The sequence below is a fragment of the Aptenodytes patagonicus genome, chromosome 8, assembly GCF_965638725.1.
Source record: "Aptenodytes patagonicus chromosome 8, bAptPat1.pri.cur, whole genome shotgun sequence".
Taxonomy (NCBI): domain Eukaryota; kingdom Metazoa; phylum Chordata; class Aves; order Sphenisciformes; family Spheniscidae; genus Aptenodytes; species Aptenodytes patagonicus.
Window position 1 is genome coordinate 5,391,200 of NC_134956.1, and position 21,710 is coordinate 5,412,909.

Sequence of the window (21,710 nt, forward strand, 5' to 3'; positions counted from 1 at the left end):
CAGTTACTTGAATATCAGCATGATAAAGGTACTTCTTCATGGCATACCTTAGGTTTCTGCAATAAGAATACTTCAAGTCATTGTCCAACTGTAATGTGTTGAGAAAGCTGATGACATTTGAGTTATGAAAACCAGTATCCTCCAGAACATGTCTTAATGGTATTGATAGGAGTGTGATTGTGTTTTGTGATGATATCAGTAGTGCTGTTCTGCTGATTTTTAAGTGGATTTTATTGGCATCGTTCTTTACTGTATTGGGTGGGGAATTCTAACCTTGAACCAAGTTTTAATTACTGTTCTATGTGGTGGTGAAACAGGGGTGTGTAGCTTAGGAAATCTGTATGTGGTTTGATTAACTGTGCAGATGTCATCTTGCATTCTGTTGGTGAGTGATTCTGTAGTGAAACTCGAAGAAGAGCATGACTTGCTGTAGTTGCTAAGGAAATGTCCACTGATTTGGGTAGCATTTGATGTTATTTTAAAATGTGTTGTTATTTTATTGTTCTGTTTTTTAAAAATGTATTGGAGCCTTGCTTAGATGAAAAATCAGGTAGCTCCATCTCAGAAAAACCACCTCATTGGGTTTTGAAAAACTGTCTTAAGAGGAAACCTCTTACTGAGTGGTTTTATGCAGATATCAGGAGAGGTCGTAGCTGTAGCATTGCAAACTCGGTGTAAGACAGCCAGCCTGGAGGCACGAGCACAGGGTCATCTTGAACATTGATTGTTGGCATATTCCTGTGAGGCATCCTCGAAGTCTGAACTGATAGCTTTCAGCATTTTGCCAGTTTAGACTCCAGCACGAGGAGGCATAAATGAGTCTCTGTAGTATGTTAATAGAGCATGTTTGGTAACCTCTGCTTTTACGTGCCTCAGGATGACATGTTAAGTTAGCCTTTTGTAATACTGCCCGGAGAGCTTAAGCTCAAGCGGTTCCTCACAGGCGTGTGCTGGTGATGCTAATGAACAAACGCACCAGCTGGTGGAACCTTGAACAGCTGCAGAGCTGTGTGCAGTGCAGGACTACATGGATTGCTACCATCATTAACCCATTAATATTGCAGGTATTCCCTGTTGAGTGCTTCTGGAAATTGTGCTGAAATGGGAGCACCCAAGTTTACTTTCTCACATCTGTCGTATGCTGCCTCATCTTAAACTGCCAAACATCAATATCTTCTGCGGATCTTAGACTGTTACACAACTCTATAAAAGTTTAGAGAAGAATGTGCTGCTGTGTAGATTTCAGACTCTAAGCACGTTATGAATAATACTGTCTTTATTTCTACAGTGGGAGCCAAGAAGAAAGGTTTGCTCCCGGGTGGAACAGGGAATATCCTCCTTCCCTTGATAGTCTTGCTCAAGAAAGACACTCTGGCAACTTCTCTGGCAGAGAATCACTTCCTTTTGATATCCAGGCACTCACAGGCCTCCTCAATCCTCAGTTTGCCAACAGAGAGGAACCTTCTTTCAGCTTTGGAGCTAGAGATGGACCACGTAGTGACTTCAGAGGTGGGGAGGGGCACCATGATTTCAGGGGCAGAGATTTCCCACCATCTGACTTCCAGGGCAGAGATGAGTCTCAGATGGATTTCAGAGGTAGGGAGCCACCCTCTTCTGAGTATAGGGGCAGGGATATGTACTCTGGAGACTTCCGGGAGAGAGAAGGGCCACCTATGGACTTCAGAGGTGGGGACGTTCCTTCAGTGGACTACAGGAACAGGGAGACGTTCCGTATGAACTACAGGGATAGGGAGGCACATAATATGGATTACAGGGGCAGAGATGAACCTCCATCAGACTTCAGGGGAAGGGGGTCTTTTGATCTAGACTTCAGAGGTCGAGATGGATCTCATTCGGACTTTAGGGCAAGAGATGTGCCTGAGTTAGACTACAGGGGCAGAGAGCATTCCTATTCAGACTTCAGAAATAGGGATGTACCTGATTTGGACTTCAGGGGTGTGGGCACCTCTGATTTGGACTTCAGAAACAGAAATGCACCATCGTCAGACTTCAGAAATAGGCACAGGTCCCGGTCTGATCAGGATTTTAGGAGCAGAGATGTGGCTCCTCCTATGGACTTTTCAGATAGGGAAATGCCTCCCGTGGATCAAAGCCTTGTAGATTTTAGGCGCAACCAATCTACTGTACCTTTAGCAGAAAGAGAGGGCTCTGGTTTAAGCGCCAGCAAGAGAGAGGAGTCTGCACTTGGTCTAGATAGAGCTCCCTTTGGTAGCCAAAAAGGAGAATTTCAACATTCAGAAGCACCAGCCAGAGAAGAGGAATCCCTCGGATTGGGTCTTGAAGATGACACTTCACACAATTTCCAAAATAGCCGTGGACCGCTTCCTACTCTTCAGGACCAAGAGGAGCAACCTCAGACCTTTGCTAAAAAGCAGCAACAGCAGCAGCTTTCTGGGGGGGAGCAGCAAAGATCCGATTCTGATCTTGGGTTAAAGGGTGAAGGTGGCCTGGATTTCCTTGGAAGGCAAGATACTGACTACCGAAACATTGAGTATCGCGATGTGGATCACCGGCTGCCAGGGCATCAGATGTTTGATTATGAACATGGCAAGTCCTTTTCAGAAGGAAAACCCAGCAAAGATTCTAGGCCCTATAAGAGCCTTCAGGTAGGTGGTTTTGTCAATTGATGTTTCTGTTAAATGCGTGTTGGCCACAGAATGGAAGGAGCTGGGAAGGAGTATTCCGTTCATATCCCATCACTTCAGTTCTATCCTAGTTCACCGTTCTTCTCTGAGATCATCCAGAGAAGCTCCAGGTTGTTTTAATGGGCACCCCTTCTATCTCAGAAGTACTTTCTTCTCAAGAGAAATGCAATTTAGCAATTGAGAATTGCTAAATACGTAGAACCAGATTTGGTTCGGAAAGTCCCCAAGTTGAAAATGACCAGACAGAGGGAGGATGTTGGGGGGAAGTAGTATATAGAAGAACTTATTTTGTTATTTTCTTCTGGACATTGCTTATGAGCACTACCAGAGCGCAGCTGCTGGCTTGGGTGGGCCTGTGTAGAACAGCACGGCTGTTCTCATGCATGCTTTGTTTTCCTTCAGAGTTAACTTTGAAATCTGAAGGTAATGGTAACTCCTGAGTTAATAACTACTATTGAATTTGAATCTCCCACTGCTGGAAAGCAGAGAGAGGTGACTTGCCTGTTTTATTTTCCTGGACCTAGATCTCGCTGTACAGCTCAGTGAGCATAAGAAGCTAGTAATACAAGTCCTCCAGAGCTCTCTGAATTTTAAACAGTGCTGCGGTTAAAGATTTGAGCCAGTCTGCTTATGGGCCTTTGCCTTTGAATCATACCCTGCTTTATTTTGTTACCGTTTGCATATCTTGAGAGCTAGCATGTCTCATTTGTAAAAACCATCTTGATTGTGTGAACTCAAGGACCAAGATTACCGGACCTGTCCCAAATATATGAAGCCGAGCAAGCTCATTCGGCTGGGAGGAGTGCCCGAAACTGCCACAAAGGATGATGTAAGTGGGATGTCTTTCATCCAAAAACTTCTATCAAGGGTTTCTAAATGTACCATTTTTAAGCCTGGTTAATGTAGTTCAGATTTTCCCCAGGGAAAATCCAGATTTAGAAGTGATTGCAATGTTATTTTTTTTTATCTGATTATTCTGGTTTTTGGAGGGTCTGGAAGTGATGAGTTTTTCTGCAGTCACACGTGGGTTGTTGGTGGCTAAAAGCCTTGACTCCAGACTCTCTTTGACATGCCTTACTTCCAGCATTGCTTTATATATCCCAAATATTGTTATTACTTTGTTGTTATATTTTGGGCTCAGAAGATGTATAGGGTCTAAGTGAACTTGTTCATTCTTAGTTACTTGAAATGGCTTAAATGGGATCTTATAAAGATGTAAAAGATGTCTGCTGCTACTGCTGATTTTAGTAAAAAACCAAAAAATAATCTAGGCTACAAGGTGAAAGAAGCTCCCTTTCCACAAGCTTCCGCTTTGAATCAGGATGGGTTTTTTTGGTGGCAGTTCCAGACATGAGAACCCCTACGTGCAACGGTTTTTGCTAGGGTTAGCTGTGATGATCAGAGCTTCTGAGGCTTGATACTGAACTTATGACAGAAACTTTGTCCATCAGATGATAAGACTCAGAACAGTCACCCCATGTCCCTTGATTTTCTTAAAAGTAGTAAGACATCTCTGACCTTAAATAAGGATCAGAGGTGAACTGTCTGGCTGAAACCAGCGTGATAAACCTTTGCACAGTTGAATTGTGGTGTAAATGGTACTCACTTATTTAAACAAATCCCAGAAATACTTCCCAAAACTCAATGAACAGTTCACAGGTACTGCTGGAGTTTAATCAGGAAAATGTGTCAGTTTGTAACAGAGTTAACCTAGAAGGAAAAGAAGTCCTGGGGAGAGAGAAATGTACGTTAGCAAGTGCTTCGCTTTCCGAGGTTTGATTTTGGAGACTGAAGCGGGTCTTGGTTTTCCTGTAGATTCTCAACGCTTTCCGAGGGCCTGATGGGACCCCTGTGAAGGACTTGCGACTGAAAGATTACAGTTCAGGTGAGAATGCTTTTCCAGTGCTTCTGGTTTCAAGTTTACAAAAGGGTATTTTTCACACCGATACTCACTTAGGCAGTTTGGTTGAAGTCTCTGGTACCATAATTGCAGGTATATTCGAATGACAATGCCCACTTACTTTTGTAGTTTGTCCTCTTGTCTTCAAAACTGATGGCTGTGCTCACTGCTACTTCAGAGGTAAAGCATGTGTCCTGGTGCCTCTAGAGAGAGATGTAGGAGCAGCAGGAAAACAGTAAGGCTGTTCTAATAGCCATCAAGAGTAAAGCCAATACTGACATGGGACAGCAGGTTAATTCCTCAATGGATTTTTAAAAATTATTATTAAATCCTTTTGGATTGTTCTACATCTTGTTTCTGAGATGGTCTTACTGTGGAACATGTCCTGCTCAAACAGTGTCCTCAGGAAACCTGATACATCCTAACATTTCCCCTTCGGTAACATGAAACTGTTACCCTTCTTAGATACGAAGACAGGTTAAAAAAAGAAAAAGTAAGTTTTATAAGCAAATATCCAAATACTGGGTCTGGATGCTCTTCCTCATTCAAAGAATAAAGTTTTGCTGTACTTCTGATCAGTACGTATAGGATTCTGAAGAAAGAAATATTTTACAAGGCTGCTTTGTGAGAAAGTTGTACTGGAACAAAGATGTGCGATGGTAGGAAATGCAGGGTGAGTCCCGGGGATTGGTTTGGATAATACTGGTAGGAAATACCTGGAAACCGTTTTTTTTATTATTTTTTTTTAAACCTAGGGAAGCAGTGGCTTCTACCTTCATCAGTGCTTTTCCTTATTACCGGTACGGGTTGCATGTGAAGCAGCTGGAATTCTTGGTGTCAATACATTATATAAAGGCTTCCTATGTGTTTAGTAGCTGGGGAGAGAAACTGGGGCAGTTGAGTATTTCTCAAGTATATTTTTGTTTCTGGAAGCTGTCAAAGGAGATTTCACAACCTTCTCATGAACCTTTGAACTAAAGAACATCCCTGTGTCGCATAATCTGGTCTGGCCCAACAAGCAGGGCTTGTCAACAGTCGGTCTTTCTTGCTTCCTTTCCTCTTTTCTAAGCATAGTACAGCATGGCTGTCGTCACCCGCACAACACTGACTGCAACCCAATAATTGCAACATACTTTTTTTTTTTGCCCGTGCTGATGTGATTTGTCAGTTGGTTTTTTTCTGAAACACATCACTTTTCAGCAATAAATCAACTTGAACTGGGAATCTCTTCATAAGTCTCTTCTCATGTACGTTGTTAGGACTTAACTGCCCTCATTAGAGAACTGTTAAGTGCAGAAGCCCTAGTATCTGCTGGTGGTCACATGTAATACGAGGGTTGCAGTTTTCTGCTGTCTCTCTAAAAGCTGCATTGTTTCAGTCTGTCTCCTCAGCTGCAAAGTTGTTTGGGTTTTTTTTTATCAGTTTTTCTGGCAATTGTGGGGAGGGAAAGAATGAAGTTAAAATTAGCTCATATTTTATGAGCTATTTAAAGCTGTTGTTTAACCCTGTCCAGTCAACACCAGTAATTTAAGCAGTGTAGCATTATTCTAGGTTACGTGGATGCTCCAAAGACTTTGTTTTGCATTATGTCCTCAGGCTGCAAATGCAGCTGCTAATTTAAACAGCTTTCTGATCCTTCTTACGCAAGATGGATATGTCTAGGACAATAAAAGCTTCCTGAATTGTGAAAATAACTTCTTGAAATTGGGTAACTAGAAGCTTTAGTAAATTTAATCCAGCTTTTCACATTAGGTCATCCTATAGAGAAGTGTGTAACATGGAATTCATATTAACTTCTGAAAAGCTAAGCCTGTTTGAAACTAGAGGCCAGTCATGGGCTAAACAATGCTTTTATGATGGGGTGTGTATGTAAATATTCCTAAGAATTAAAAGCAAACTTGCTGGGTTACTAATGTCTCGCGGATACACCTGGGCCTGCTGACTGCATTGCTGTATTCAATGGCACGACGGCAGCCTGGCTCAGAAGAGCGCATGCTAAACCTGTCTGAGTGGGTTGTATATTTTTGAGTGCTGTCCAGAAATGTTAAAAATAACATTAATCATGAGTAGGCATGTTGAGTGTGTTTGAGAGAAGAATGCCTGCAGCTGTTGGAGAACAATAACAACAATAACAAATAACATGCAATTAACTCAAAATAAGTGGGGTTCGGATCAGTTTCACAAAAAGATAACACTTATCATAAAGCTTATCTCAGCAGCTTCAACATGATGATTCCACTGTATGAGCTTTCACGAGACTCCCTCTGTTTTGGGGGAAAATATATGGTTGGTTTTTCTTGGAAAAAGCAGCTCGACTTCTTTTTATAAAGCTCTTTCTTTTTATACACTGTGTATGTGCTAAGGGAAGCGTATTTTCACTGAAGGTTGTGCTGAGCATGAAACACTGTTCTTAATATACCTGGTGTGATTTTGGTATGCATTCGAGCTGTTTATTCTTTAGATTATTTTGTCTCTGAAGCCCACAGACTGAAACAGTGTCTAGATTTTCAACAAGGTAGTGAAAGCAGAGACCTTAAGAGGTGGCATAGTAATTCTACTTAAATCAAAAAGGCAGATATTTACAGACAATGATAAAATACCAGTCAGACTTCATAGTATTACTCTATGCAACATTAACTTGTAATTTCCATCAGCTAGATTTTTGAATTGATGCCTATATGTTCAGACTGAAAGTATCAAATCGATTTGTGGGGGGAAGAGGGCTTCTTCCAATGTAATATGTAAGCCTTGGCAGAAATAACTGTATTAGATTGTTGGCTTATATTTCAGCTTGCCTTTTCAAGTGTGTTTGGTCATGTCTGTTCAATTAATCATTACAAAGAATAAACCCTGAGGTGATAGTGGAGTCTTCTCAAAGACCATCAGCTGATTTAGTCTGCAACATCTCCTGGTGCCTCTTGCTGCCTCGTGCGGAGGCAGCGCCGCGGATGTACTGCTGCTTCGGTAGATGCTAGTGGTGATGACTTGTCAGCAGCTCTCTGAGAAGGGGTTGTCAGTAACGGCTTGTGAGCTCCCCCTGTCCCATCTGCAGGTACTTGTCTCTGCTCACTGGGCTTGAAGCTTTCATGTGGCTTTACAGTGTGGGCCTCCCTCTGTGGAGCTATTAGTGCAGCGTGTAACAGCACCAGGCTACTTGTGGCATGGTGTCTGTCATTCTCCTGTTACTGTCTGTGCACCTGTGTTGGTGCTGACTGCCAGAACTTGAAACCGATACCTTTTGAACTTTGAGGAATCTAACATGAACAGACCTTGTCCTGGTTTTGATTTTGATCATATTTTAGACTTACCTCCTGCCTGATTCTCATCAAGCTTTATTTCTACTTTCCTGACTAATGTCAAACATAAGCAAAGTCTGAGATACCATCTTGAGTGTCTGATGTGCACAGAACTCTTTGGCTGAACACACATGTATGCCCTGGAGAAGAGAGCACACAGAGCTATCTTTATCTTAAAGGGCTGCTTATGATGAGTCGTTCACCCTTAAAAGACGCTGCAAGGATGTCCAAGTAATAAGTGAAAACATGAAGCGTACTCTGAGCCTTCTGTTCAAATTGTTCTCCTGGACGCGGTCTGCGGTGGGACAAGCTTGGAACGTGTTTTCCAACCAGGATTCATGTTAGCGTTAGTACCAGCAGTTGGGAAAAGCTGTTCAGGGAAAGCGAGCCTGAGAAATTGCTGGCAGCCCATGAAGCTCTTCTAGCTCACTCTACAAGCCCATCTGGGGAACCGAGAGGTGTTTTTGCTGGGCTGGGAGAGCCTGGTGGAGAATGGACACACTGACCAAGATGGAGAGCAGCACGTGCAGAGAGGAGCTCTGTGAAGCGGACCTGGAGGGAGCAGGTGAGCTGGATTGCAATCAGAAGGAGTGGTGAGGTCTACCCCAGCCCCTTTATGTACCCTCTAAATTAGTGCAGCACTTCAGAAATCGGGAGATTTGGGTTTGTTAACCCTCTTCTGACCATTCTGAATACTCACTTTTGAACCCTGGGTGGGGATGCGGGAACGCAGTTCTGCACCCCTGAGGAGCAAAGCACCCATGGAAATGGGATGACTGGAGCAGGGAGGAGCTCTCTGAACAGCAGTAATGCTTGGGGCCAGAGGGGTGTCCACATGGATACAGGTGGCAGATGCTGAAGGACAGGCATCCTCCTGTGGTAGAGGTACATGCAGGAAATGTAGTGTAACCTGAAAATGTAACTAACCTAGCAGCTGCTTAATGGCAGCTGCCTGCTCCATTTTGAAAAGCTTTTGTTTTAGCAAGTACTATTGGCACTAAACGTAATTTATTGCTTGCTTAGCCATCTTCTTGCACTAGCATTTATTTTTTTGTTTCATTTCCTAAGACCTGGCCCTTATGTGGTGCTTGGAACTGCCCCCCTTATCCCTCCCTTTGTTAAACTTAAACTGCCTTGGCCAAGTCCTAGAAGAAACTGGATTATCTTGCTTGTTCTCACTAAGCTCTGCCACATTGGTGCCCTGTTAAATATTAATAAACCCCTTAGATAAACCTTTAAAAGGTGCTTTTTTTTTTTTTCCTCCAAGTGCAGTCTGTCTTGTATATCAGAACAGTGAATCTTTGGTTTCAGGAAATATTTCAGGAAGCCTTTGAAATTTAAAATTGTGTTCTTTAGTGTTGCATTTTGCTAAAACTCATAATCTAAGGTCCAGAAGTTTACACTTAATAATGGAAAAATTGGTACAGATTTTTGAGTGGTGCACCTCTCCATACTAGGGATAAGTTCTCCATTTTCCATGTCTGGAGTGCATCCCAAGACAGTGAGATCTCCACTCCCTTAAAGCAGAGCTCCTGTTGTGGTAGCAGGCATGGCTATGCATTTGTCTGGCCCACATATAACTGAGTCTTAGCTCCCTCACTGTAGCTGTATGTGCGGGTGGGGTTTGGGCTAGTAATGCTCTTGGAGGTCAGAAGCGCTGGTGAAATACTGCGCTTGCCCCCAGCTCCTACATGCCACAGGTGCCGTCGTGCTGCAGCTTCCAGCCTTAGGTAGGGCTGGAAAGCTGAGCTGCTGCTCTGCATGGGGAGGGGATGTTTCTGGAGGTGTGTAGCAGAACTGTGCTAAACTTAGACCTTTTGTTTCCTTTCAGGAGTGATGCAGTGCTCTTGGGGAAACACCTCTGAAGGGTGGATTTGTGGCCAGCTAGCGGCTTCCTCATGAGGAGGGCCTGGCACCAACCCTATGGAGTCTGGTTAGGAGCAGATCCCACAAGGACTTATATTCTTTGGTTTGGTACAAAGAACGTGCTGTGGGTTGATGTGAGATGTCTCTAATACATGCTGTGGCGCAGAGGTGCGTCTTGCCTGTTGTGCTAATTACACAGAAGACAACTTGGCTCACCATCAAGGCTGGTGCTGCTGCACCACAGGAAGAATAATCTCCTGTTGCTGTGTCTAGTGCTTTGCACAGTGAAGATTGTGTGGCCCACTCTATGGTGTCAGCCACGAATAAGGGCACGCAGATCTCGGGCACTTGCTGAGAGCTGAAGTGATCATCCACGAGCTCACAAGATGCTGTAGCACACATGGAGTTTCCTCTTGAGGCATGACCAGATCACCTGCTCATCAGCAGAGTTCTTCAATCTGCAGGGGCTTGCCTTTCAGAAGCTGAGGAAATATCTTCAGTGCTGATCTGCGTGAAGCAATTGATTCTTGTTTGTAGCCAGAATAGCCTGGTGAGGACTAAAAAAGCACTTAATTGGAATTAGTCCATGGTCATCAATACCTGTCCTTGCCAGTTTTCCCAGCTGTGTGGGCAGTAGGCTTTTGGCTAGTCTTGCTTTATTTCAGGTCAGTATTGCGTTGTCTCTTGCAAGCAAAAGGCGTTCTTGCCCATCTTTCCTCATCTGTGATGTGGTGGCTTAGGAAATAGGAAGTACAAATCTGTTTTAGGTCAGTGTTTGTTATAGCGATCAGCCTTGGTTCAGGGTTATAAGACCTGTTCAACAGAAAAGGCAACAAACACATTCATCCATAAAACATGCTCACAGCCTTTTTGACATGCAGAATCCTTCTCTCTGTAACCATTTTTATAAATGTGCTCACCCTTTTTGCATCTCCAGCACAAAACTTAAAGGCTTTTCACAGTGTGCATTGATTGCTTTTCTGAGTCATTTGTGCTAAATGACACATCGTATCTTAGGGACATGGTTTAGTGGGCATGGTGGTGGTGGGTTGACAGTTGGACTTGATGATCTTAGAGGTCTTTTCCAACCTTAATGATTCTATTCTATTCTAAATTATTAAATTAATTAATGTATATCCTGGAGACTACGTTCACATTAGCAGCACTTTAAAACCAAGTTTCTGTCTGCAACACCTTCCCATGTATGCAGATTCCAGTCCTCTCGTGGAGTTTTGTCATGGCTCCAGCCTTCCTTGGATTCCAGGTTTCTGTACAAGTATAATGTAATACTTTGTCTTTAATAAAGCTGCAGTGTGTACAATCTTAGTGTTGTGGGTTTTTCCCTCCTCCCTGCTGTGCTGGTGTACAAACTACCCTCCTTCTGGGCCAAGAAGGGTTGACAGCCATTTGGAGCTCTGACTGTTGTAGTTCTGTAGTTTATGGGGCTGCCTGTGTCTGCCTTTGAGGGCATCTCGGGCAGGTCCTTTCTGGGTCTTGCCCTCCTGGATGGAGGGAGGAGGATGGACTGTAGTGCTCTGCCTTTCAGAATATAGCTGTGTTTCATGTCCTGTGGTTTCAGTGCCGTTCTCTTGTGCAGCGCCGTCATGAATGAGTGCATAAGAATGTACTTTATACAGAGGGACAGTATGAAGTGGCAGGCCTTTTCCCAGCAGCCAGGTGTGGCTTGTAAATGCTCAGTCTTTGAGAGGAATTGGGGATATGGCTTGTTGCAGATCATCCTGTTTAGTATTCAACAGGAAGCTTTTCTGGTACAGCTCTTCAGCTTTAGTAGCTCTGAACACCAATTTATCTGTGCAGTAAAGAGATCTGACAAATTTATGGACACTCAGGATCCACCAGCTGGTATTGAGAGAGCTCTCAGCTTTGGCTTCTGAGCTTGTGTTAGCATAGATAGATTGCCGCCGTTCCCTGCTGTGCTGCGGGGGTGCCCTCCAAGTTTTTGGACACTGCGGACAGCTTTATTTTCTCTGCTCGCCACGGAAGGCACTACGCTGTTGCCCATCCTCACTGCAATGTTAAGACTCGCTGCGTAAGCACAGATACAGCCACTACTGTGCATGTTCAGGAGCTCCTGGCTTCTTGGAAGCATCAAGCGTATTATGCCTGCTAATAATAGTACACTGTAATAGCATAGAGATACAGAGAAAGCCCTGTGTTTTCCAGTATTTTCTTGTGATGAGGTATTCATTCTTTAGCATGGATGACCTACATCTGCATCTTTCCTTGGAGGAAACAGGAAAAACTTGTGCACGGGGTTATGGGCATATTGCCAAAATCTCCCACAGATGAGGTAGCTCTTCCTATCGACCAAGGAATAGCAGATTCTCCAAGAACAGTTGCAAAATCCTGTCTCCACTACCCGAGCTGTGCCAAGGTCAGCGTGTGAGATTGCAGATTCCTTCAAGGGATGTGGAAGTCCTTCATATTCACTCCATACTTTATGCTGTAGTTGCCTTTGAAGCAATAGAACTTTCTTCTCTAACATGGGTGAAACTCTGTAGAGGATTTCCCCAGCTGCACTCTGCTCTGCCATGCTGTCTCAGGAGAGAGCAAGCAGCAAGAACATCCTTGCTTCAGCGGGCTGGCCATGGCTCTGCTTCAATGTGCTATCTCTCCGAGTCCTAGAAGTGCCCAAAACTGCAAATGCTTTTCTTCTGTGGTAGTTCTGTCTCATCCTACAGGAAAAAACACAAGTGAAGTGTTGTTGGGATGGTTGAGAAGCTCTCTGCCTGTGGAGACTCCATCATTATCATCTTCTGCCTTCAGGCTGCTTGGCCCCATCTGGCAGATGCAGGGACCTCCACCACGTTCACAGCTGGCCCAGCTGCTCAGTTTAGCATAGTGTCTTTTGGCAACCTGTTATACAGAGTTACTTTAATAGGAGGCCATCTTCTTACCTTCCAGGCCAGAGGAGAGAGAATATGTTCATATTGCACCAGGGGCAGACAGGGGTTTTGTAGCAGTTGTTTTTGAGAAGGCAGGTGACGGTTCACCATGGACTTAAAGACATGTAGATGTGGTGCTTAGGGACATGTTTAGTGGTGGACTTGGCAATGTTAGGTTTACGGTTGGACTCGATGATCTTAAAGGTCTTTTCCAACCTAAATGATTCTATGATAAGGTTACCTAATGCCTTAAGCTTGTAGGGGTGGGCAGTAATGTGACTTACTGCGTGCTCATTCCTAGAATCGAGGAGCTGGATCACCTCTCGAATTGGATGCCTTTGTCATGTTGCCATCGTGTCTTCTTTCCAAAAGTATCTTTGGTTTGGCATAGACAGGGCTGCCGTCGTTATGTGATCTTTTCATTTGGCCTCCTAAAACTCCAGATTTTTTTTGATGTCTTCACACTGCTTGCAGCCCCTATCAGAACAACGTTATGGTTTTCCTTTATTTAGATCTTTGACATAACAAACTATCGTGAAGTAACACATTACTATGTGCCAGCTGTTCAGTAGAAACTGTGTGTGTATAGAAACAAGTTTTATTTTAAATCTCAAGTCTTTGATCTTTTTTTCTGAAGCCAAAGAGCAGTAACTTTAAGTCAGGCTTTCAGGATTTTTAGCCAAACCATGGCATGCTAACAGGGACCTGCTATTTGTTGTCAAAATTCACTTCACTAAAACACATCTGTTTCAGAGGCAAAATACTCTTTATTCAAATGTTTGCAGAGCAGTTTCCTGGAGCTCTAAATGTGTCCTTACTCCTAAGTGTTAAGTGATCATGCCCATTTTCAGTGCAGAAAACAACTGAGTGTGCTTTGGGAACATCCGTAAAGGATTGTATATACATAGAAGCACTTAAGGGGAAACAGAAGTCCTCTAGATTTTATGTGCATGCTCTCCTTATGTTCTCTTTTCACCCGTCGTATACAGCCTGTAATACTGTAGACTTGCGCAGCTGAGAGGAAGTAGTTAAATAAGGTACAAAAGTCCTTTTACACAGTTAACCTAAAACATGGGGGGGAGATGAGGACATGCATGTTTTATGGCTGTGCTAGGGCCAAAATCTGGATGAGTTCAAGTGTTGGAGGACTGTTCCCGTTGGACAGTCCATTTTGATAGTGTAACCGTGCTGCAGCATGCTCATAGCTTGCGTGGGAGGAAATACTGGTTTCTTTCCTTTTTGACAGAGTCTGTGTTGATCACATATACTTCTGCCAAAACAGAAAGCGCTTCTTACTCCATCCTACATTTTGTGGATCCTGAAACTGTAGTATTGTACTAATCGGTAAATGAAGGATCAAATTAAGAAGATACCAGGATTTAGATCTTCATGTGAAACCTTGCATATGAATTTAGGCCACCTTGAGTAAAAAAAACCCACGCTGTAGTCTTCAGCAGTGTTTTTGCTTTGCTGGTTTGATCACTTTGGTTTTATTATTATGACCTGAAGAATACCAGTGAGCGTCCAAGAGCTCTCATTCACAGGGGATGTCAGCTTACCTTGGGATGCCTAGTGAACAAATTCCTGCCATTAGGTGCCTGGCCCCATGCCCCTGTCAAAATCCCTGCCCTGCTTCTGGTAACAGCAGCTGAATTGCTGCGTTCTGACAGGGAACCTGTGTGAAGGCTTCGGAAATAAAAATATGCAAGCTCAGCAGCTGACACAAAGAGCTGAACCAGCCCTACAGAGCAGGCAGGGAAGAGGCACAACAGTTGGTGGCAGGAGCCTCTCTGTAGCAGCTCCCCCTTAAACCAGCCTCAAGTCACTTGGTTTTGTTTCAAGGGTTGTGCTCTGGGTAATGTGATTATTGCAGATCGTGGAAAAATCAGCAAACGTTGCGTTTTGAAGGTGCTGTGTAGCAGTGCCATTGTTCCACAGGCCTCCATTTCAGTGGCCTTTCCATCATGGTCTAAAATGGAAGGATGCTCTCGTGGAGCTGGGGGAAGCGGGGCAGAGCAGGGGTGCTGTATCATCCAAGGCTGATGTTACTCCGTAGTTCTCACATACTGTGAGTGCTTGTCAGATCTATGCAAAGGGCTGGATCTGGGGGCAGGGGAAAGTGTCAAGCCCCCGCAGATCTTCGTCAGCGGTTCGGAGCAGAGCAGTGGTTCCAGGCTGCTCTCTTCTTGCATCACTACTTCGGTGCTGTCTGTGCAAGGACAGCTCGTAGTGAATTGCAGAACGCTGCATCCCTCCGCAACCTGACCACAAGAGCTGAACATCTGGCCCGAAGCTGCTTTTTGGCAGGATATGGGGCCACAGTTTCTGGTTTTGGTTTTCATTGTACATGTTACTGCAGCTATGCTTATTAGGGGGGTTGAGTTTGGTGGGGGAGGGCAGAGATAAGAAAGCGCACAGGGAGAAATGTGCTGATCTTCCCCTTAACTGTCTCCACGTAATGCTTGGAATGATCCTGTAGTGTATGTTCCTCCAAGCATCTCTCAGCTTTTGTATCTACATGTAACGTTCAGCGTTGCCCTCTCAGTTGTGTCATGCTGCATTAAATCCACGTCTAAATGACTTCAAGAGGACTGGCATGTAAACTGCCTCTCATTGTAGAGCAAATAGAGTGAAAACTTCTGCAATCTTGCTTTCTGTCTATCAGGAGACCCCCTACTTCATATGCACATGGAAGTAAGACAGCACTCTGATCCTAGCTTGCTGATTACGGCAGCTTTCAAAAATCCTCTCCATGAAGAGGAATCAGGAGCCTTACGGGCTGACAAATACCATTCATGCAGCCCTTTTCTGATCAGGAGGGAGAGAAGTGACTCTGGAGTTCTGGATTTGAATAAGACTAAAATATAGCGTGTGAGCCTGCATGCTGCGCCATGAAGTAGCAGAGGTGTCTGCCCAGAATGCAAAACAGTCTCCCAGCAAGGGGCAGCACTGCTCCTGGAGAGCAGCTCTCTTCTGCAGAGAGGAGGACTGCTTTGTCTTCAAAATGTGATTTAGCATGGCTGGAACTGCAGAGCGGAATGGATGCTATGGGAACAGCTGGGTGAATTTGGCTCTGTCGACTCTGCCAGCTGAAACCATACCTCTAGTTCCAGGTGCCCACTTCATGTAAGAATAACAAGTGGCTTTAGCTGCATTCCACCACAGATGGCGTGCTGCTGGCCTGCGTCTTTCACTGAGCTGAAAAGCACCCAGATTGATAAATTTCCCTCTAGTGTAATTATATTGACTAAAATAATATCGGGCAGGGGAATAAATTCCTATGTGAGGTAGAGGAGGAGCTAGATTCAAATTGGAGTCTCGTTATAAAGGCCGATGTGCAAAGTCAGGATTGTGTTGTTAGAACAGTGTGCAAAGAGCTCCCAGAATTTAAAATAAAAATCAGTAGGGTTTGATGATGAAACAGTTTTGTATGGCCTTGTCTCTGATGTGGTTAAGTACAAAGACGGTAAAGAAACAGAGAAGGAAAAATTGGAGAGTGCAGCACATGTTCTTTGGCATAGGCTTGGGGGAGATGGGGGTTGTTTTCCAGCAGACTGGAATGCCTTGCCTGAAAGAAGTGCGTGTGGAGTTACCTTCCCGTGGAAGGTGAGGGGCTGAAGCAATAGGAACAAGATACGTACCTGGTTTGAAGGTACCGGTGTTAAGATGTGCATCTTTAGGAGAGGAGACAAGCTCTTCACCAGGACAGCTAGGTGCCTAAAATCCACATGCAGACTGGCTTTCCTCTCGCTCCTAACCAGCCAAAAGAGCAGCAGGAGGAAGGAACCAGGCCTTTCCTCTCGCTGTTTGTCCGTGTAGAAGCATCTCAGCCCATGATCATCTGGAAAGCACTGTTTTGGAGTGAGGTGGCCTTGGCATGTGAAGGGTGAGGTTGTGACTGTAGGTTGTTCCTCAACGCTTCAGTTCTTGGAGATAGTTTCAACATCAAGGATGGTTCTTAGGATGGTCTTAGCTTCTGTAGTGTTCACCCTGCACTTTACTGTGGGACATAACATTTCAGTGCAGGTAACTGGAGTACACAGTTGAATCGGTGGGTCCCTTCTGCCACTGACCGGGAAGACAGCTTTCCAAGGAGTGAGAATAGTAAAGCCTCTCTAGTTTCTTGCATCTAAGCTTAAGCTCCCACACCCTCTTGTTACATGTGCAATAGCATCTATACCAAAATGAGAAAGCTGGAGTTCTCATTCCTGCTCCACTGCACTTTTTCATAATACAAGGGATTGGACTTCAAAAGTAAGCAGGTGTTGAAGGAAAAATTGCAAAGGAATCATGTTAGTTCTTTCTGAAATACTGCCCAATTAAAATGCTGGCTATTCATGTAAAATACATTTGCAGCAAGGTACTTCAAAATGACTTATCAACACTTGCTTTGGGGAGCACTGCCTCCAAGGTAGCACAAAATGTGAAACTAGCAATGGAAAATCACTATGCCTTTAAAAAAAAAAAACAAAGCAATTATTTCTTGCCGTAAGGAAGGGTGTGCCTGTCACTGGGTTGTGTAAGGGGAAGTGGGAACACTGTACTATTAACATTCATGATAAACTGCACAGTTAATCATCATCCAGCTAGTCCCTGATTTCTCTCCTTTTCATTCTGGAGTAGAGGGGTGGTGGTTAGAGGGTTTGTCATTGGAGGGAAAGGGAAATTGAATATTTAATGTGGCTTTCTTTATGACAAGGCACTAACATGACTCCCGTCTGTATTTAAATGCTGTCCCCAGGTTACGACTATGGCTATGTCTGCGTGGAGTTTTCACTCTTGGAAGAGGCCATCGGATGCATGGAAGCCAACCAGGTTGCTTTAAACTTCGGTCAATGCTGCTAGAAGATTTTTAAAATTTTTTTTGGTGGGGTGGTGGAGAGCCAATGAGGTTTTTTTGAACCATTCAAAGGAAGATCTGTTCTTGTATAATACACAACACTGCGGTTTAAATGTTGTTTCCAGAAACTTGTAAAAGGCTTAGAAATGCCAGTGTGAAAGAGCTGCTGGACACCAAATGGTCTGCCCTCTTCCCTAGCGTATGTTGGCACGCTGGCTAGAGTCAGAGGCTGGTGGCTGACAGACTCCTAATGCAGGTTTTGGCCCTGATGCTTTTGTACTCACACTGAAATCCAGTTGGAAAGATCTCTGCTAGCATTAAATGCCTCCCCTGGCTGTGCGTGCACACACACATACACATGTGACTGCAGGTGAGGCCTCTGGTATGCAGCTCTGAGTCAACTACGACTTGCATGCTCCACTTTTCTATATGCCTTGTGTGTGAGAGAGATTCTTAATTGTGCGTCTCCTCCATATCTATCCTGTCCTTTGGCAAGCTGGAGCTGCAAACATGAGGACTACCCTACGTGCTGTTGCACCTGGTAAATCTGAACATTTCCAGCCCTTAAAAGTGCAAAATGGCTTAAATCCCCCATGAATGAGTACCCAACGGGAGCCTTTACTCTGACCTGGTATTTGAGGCTAGAGCTATTGTCCACCATACAAGAGCAAGATGCATAAAATTTGTTAGGTAAAACATAGATTCCCATCTCGCACCACCCTCCCTGTGCCTTGGAACTGCAGGTGATGGATCACTCAAGAAAAACCACTAAACGATTGATCCCCCTTCCTTCACTACATCCCTTAAGTCTCCTCTCTGCTGCTGTCTTCCTCCTAATTTGCCTGGGTAAGAATCCATATCAATTATCTAAAGCCTTTTTACCCGAATCCCAAGTCTCGCTGTCATGGGAGGAGAGCCATGAGTCAGATTCAAAGCTGTGCATCTGGAAAAATGTACTTACAGTTAATGAGTCTTCACAGCTGGGGTTTCAAAGGTCCCACTAAGCGCTCGCATTTGCCTCTATTTTCAGTTACAGAGGTATTGCAACTTACAAAAATGTTTTACAGAAATAATTCTGTTGCTGCGAAAGAGCCTGGCGCGTTCCCACTAGGGTGGTGGTGGGGAGCACAGAGAGAGAAGGCTCCAGAATTAATTATTACTTTTACCACCAGTGACAACTTTTATTTCCCCTTCAGTGTTGCTACAATTCCCAATTTATTTTGTTGTCACTGGGGAATCTGTAATTATGTATGACACTCCTTTTAACTGCAGGCCTCTCCATATTCTCTCCCCAATTCTGCTCACATGAAATAATGTCTCCCTACGCGAGAGCAATTCCCAAATACCTGGGAATTTGAGAATTTGAGAATTCCTCTTTTTCCTGTTGTTGATGCCTGCTCTGCCCCTTCTCCCATTTGGACCATCCCTGCGTACTTGGACAGGTGTTTGACTTGATCAGATTCGGTCCATTGCTACAGCAAAGAGCCTGTAAGCACCAGTCCTTAAATTGAACTGAGTGCCTAGAGGCGCCCAGTAAATCACTGTATACACATGCATGTGAGGAGGTTCTGACTGACGTTCAGCTGCTGCTGACATTGACCCTCCCCAGCAGCAGTTACAGCAGGCCTTCAGGCTGGATAATTTTTTACCGTGTTTCCCTTCCAACATTCAGGAAGGGTGCTGCCAGAACCCCGCTAGCGGTGGGGGTAACGGTCCCAGCTGTCCACCCTACCTGAGACACGTTAAAAACAGATAGGGTATGAAGTCTTCCGGTTCTCCTTCCTGCTATACTCTGTGTGTGGAGAGGAAACCTGGAAGATGGAGTGGTTGGAGGGGATCATCTCCAAAATCTGCATGTTCCAGTCTTCACTGTGTTTTAGTAGAGCTACAGTAGTTTGTAATTAGTGAAGCAAGAAATGTGCTTTCTTTGCTTGGGGTGACCCAAGCTACGTGAATTTGGTCAGGAGAGTTGTAACCTCTAGATTGCCCCAGATAGGTTAACTTCTCTATGTTGTTCTTGATTGAACATGAAAAAAAAAGGCCTTGTAATTATTTAAATTTTTTTTAATAAAAGAGAGAAGTAGTAAGATTTGTATCTGACCTGCTGCAAGGGAGGGAGCTGACTTTTAAGTTCTCAGTAAAAGCCAGGGATATTCAGAAAGGGAGTTATGCAATTCAGTTGTCCTTAGACAATGGATATCCCATTTTAATATCTTCCAGGGTAGAGTTGTAAGATCATCTCCTTAGACTGAGAATTAATCTGCATTTCTACAAGCTGCAAAACCCAAAACCTGTGTTAGCTAGGACTTAGATTCTTTGGTAGTTCAGTTATTTTCGGAAAGTTATCAGCTATCCCTGTCAAATTCAGTCGCTTGTGAGAGCATAAATAGCAAAACAGTGTCAGCCCACAGTGACATCCTAGCCCCTCACTAGTCAACCTGCCTCTTTCTCAGTCATCTGTAGGCTAGGAATAAATAGCTTTTGCAGAGACAGCGTTTTTGATGCTGTTTAATGCCTGTTTAACTGCCCCTGCCTAAAGAATAATTTGCTACATGCCTATATTGTATGATTCCTGTATTGTGAAATCCTTTTATTTTACTCAGCACAGACCAGCACTCGATTAAGATCGTTCCCAAATTTGCTAAATGCAGATTTACCAGGTCCAACTCCCTGCATTCAGTAAGTCTAGCATGTGTATGTGACTGCCGAGATTTGAGGGGGCTCTCTATTAAGTACATCGTGATAAGGAAACATCCATCTTCTATGTTGCCCTAATTTTGTAGGGGATTTTCATTCCACTTGTATTAATTGCCACAGCTAACATAACGAAAATACCCCCCTTATTAATTGCTTTGCCTTGTTGATTGTTGCGTTGGCAATGTATTACAGCTAAAGGGTCCCATCTAACGTATGGGAAACGCGATGGATTGCCGTTGTTGCTAGTGCAGATGTGTTGGGCGGCAGGTTTGGCTGAGCAAAGCGCTGGCTGCCAGCTCTCCTGCTGTCTTTGGAGGCTCTTTGCCCCGGTAGGGCAGATGGGCTGTTGAGTTGTTTTGCAGAACCCGAGTGCAGCCCTTGTTGCAGCCAGATGGTTGTGATGCTCCTGTTGGTCCTTTGTTACAAGTTGGCTGTCGTTTGACTTTTGTGAGTGGAGACCTCTTTTCTGTCTGTGATGAGCTGCTTTTCCTTTGGGGAGGCACAAGTATTTTGAATGGAAAATGGGGTTTCTGTCTGCTAAGTCACATGGTTTCTCCTAAATAATCTGTCCCTCCTTTATTCTCATTTTGAAAGGTTGTAGTGTGGTGTGGCACTTATCTTACTGCATTTTCTTTGCATTAAAGGTTGGTGTAGCCCATGGTGTGGTAGTGTTCCTGTCTTGGGGCACCATTTTGGCTTCTTGGGAGACAACTTTGGGAATACATCCCATGGCCCTTGTTCTCCATATGCATTGGGATCCCGTTGAGTACCTGAATTCTCTCTTGCTCTCCTCCTTCATCTGTGGAAGAAACACACATAATAAGCTTGTTATTGGGTGCAAGAAAAGCAGGCGGGAAATGAAGTACCCTTTGTGTACTGCCGTGTATCATAAAGGAAGGTGAAGGAGGAGAAATGGAGAGATCCTGTCTCTGCTGCCTGGATATTTTACTGTTCTAGCTGAGGTGTGGAGCTGGTTGTTACACATGTGGAAGCAGAAGAAGCTTTTTTTAAGCTTAGGAGCAAATTATTAGTCTTGACTGACTATGTAGTATTGTCTCCAAATCCTCTCAGGCCTCAAACTTAGCAACACTGGCAGCATGAATATTTCCTAGCTTTTGTTGCTAGTAACTAACGTCTTTGTAATCCTTTCCTCCTGTTTCTTAAGTAAGAGGGCAAAAATGGGAGAGCTATAGTGTGAACTTTTACAAATACATACTTTGTAGATTATTGTGGAGGTCTCCAGGCATGTGCTGGGGCGGTCATTCCAAGACTTGCTCTTGTGCCTTCCTGCACCTGAGACCAGCACATTTCGGAGAGCGGTTTCCCCTGCAGTGCTGTGCAGTCCTGGTTGAGCTTGCCGAGCACAGCGATACCTCCATTCCCTGCTTGTTTCTTGCTGGAGAGAATAAGAGGGATTCTTCCTGGATTTTGTGGGTGCTCACTTTACTTGAGCACATCCCACCACTGTGCAACTGGAAGCATCAGCTGTGCATTTCTCCTGCTCTGAGCCTGTCCCCTTTTATCCATTCACTGTAGTGC

General features: G+C 44.2%; 1 protein-coding gene across 2 annotated transcripts in view; it reads left to right on the forward strand.

The window, feature by feature from the left end:
- RBM6 (RNA binding motif protein 6) overlaps nucleotides 1-21,710 on the forward strand; it is a 55,382-nt gene that overhangs the window by 863 nt on the left and 32,809 nt on the right. For both annotated transcript variants that reach the window (XM_076346081.1, XM_076346083.1), the window contains exons 2-5: nucleotides 1,289-2,627; nucleotides 3,406-3,495; nucleotides 4,482-4,551; nucleotides 17,376-17,449. In XM_076346081.1, the coding sequence (XP_076202196.1) occupies nucleotides 1,289-2,627; nucleotides 3,406-3,495; nucleotides 4,482-4,551; nucleotides 17,376-17,449 (1,573 nt within the window). The remainder of the gene's footprint in view (nucleotides 1-1,288; nucleotides 2,628-3,405; nucleotides 3,496-4,481; nucleotides 4,552-17,375; nucleotides 17,450-21,710) is intronic.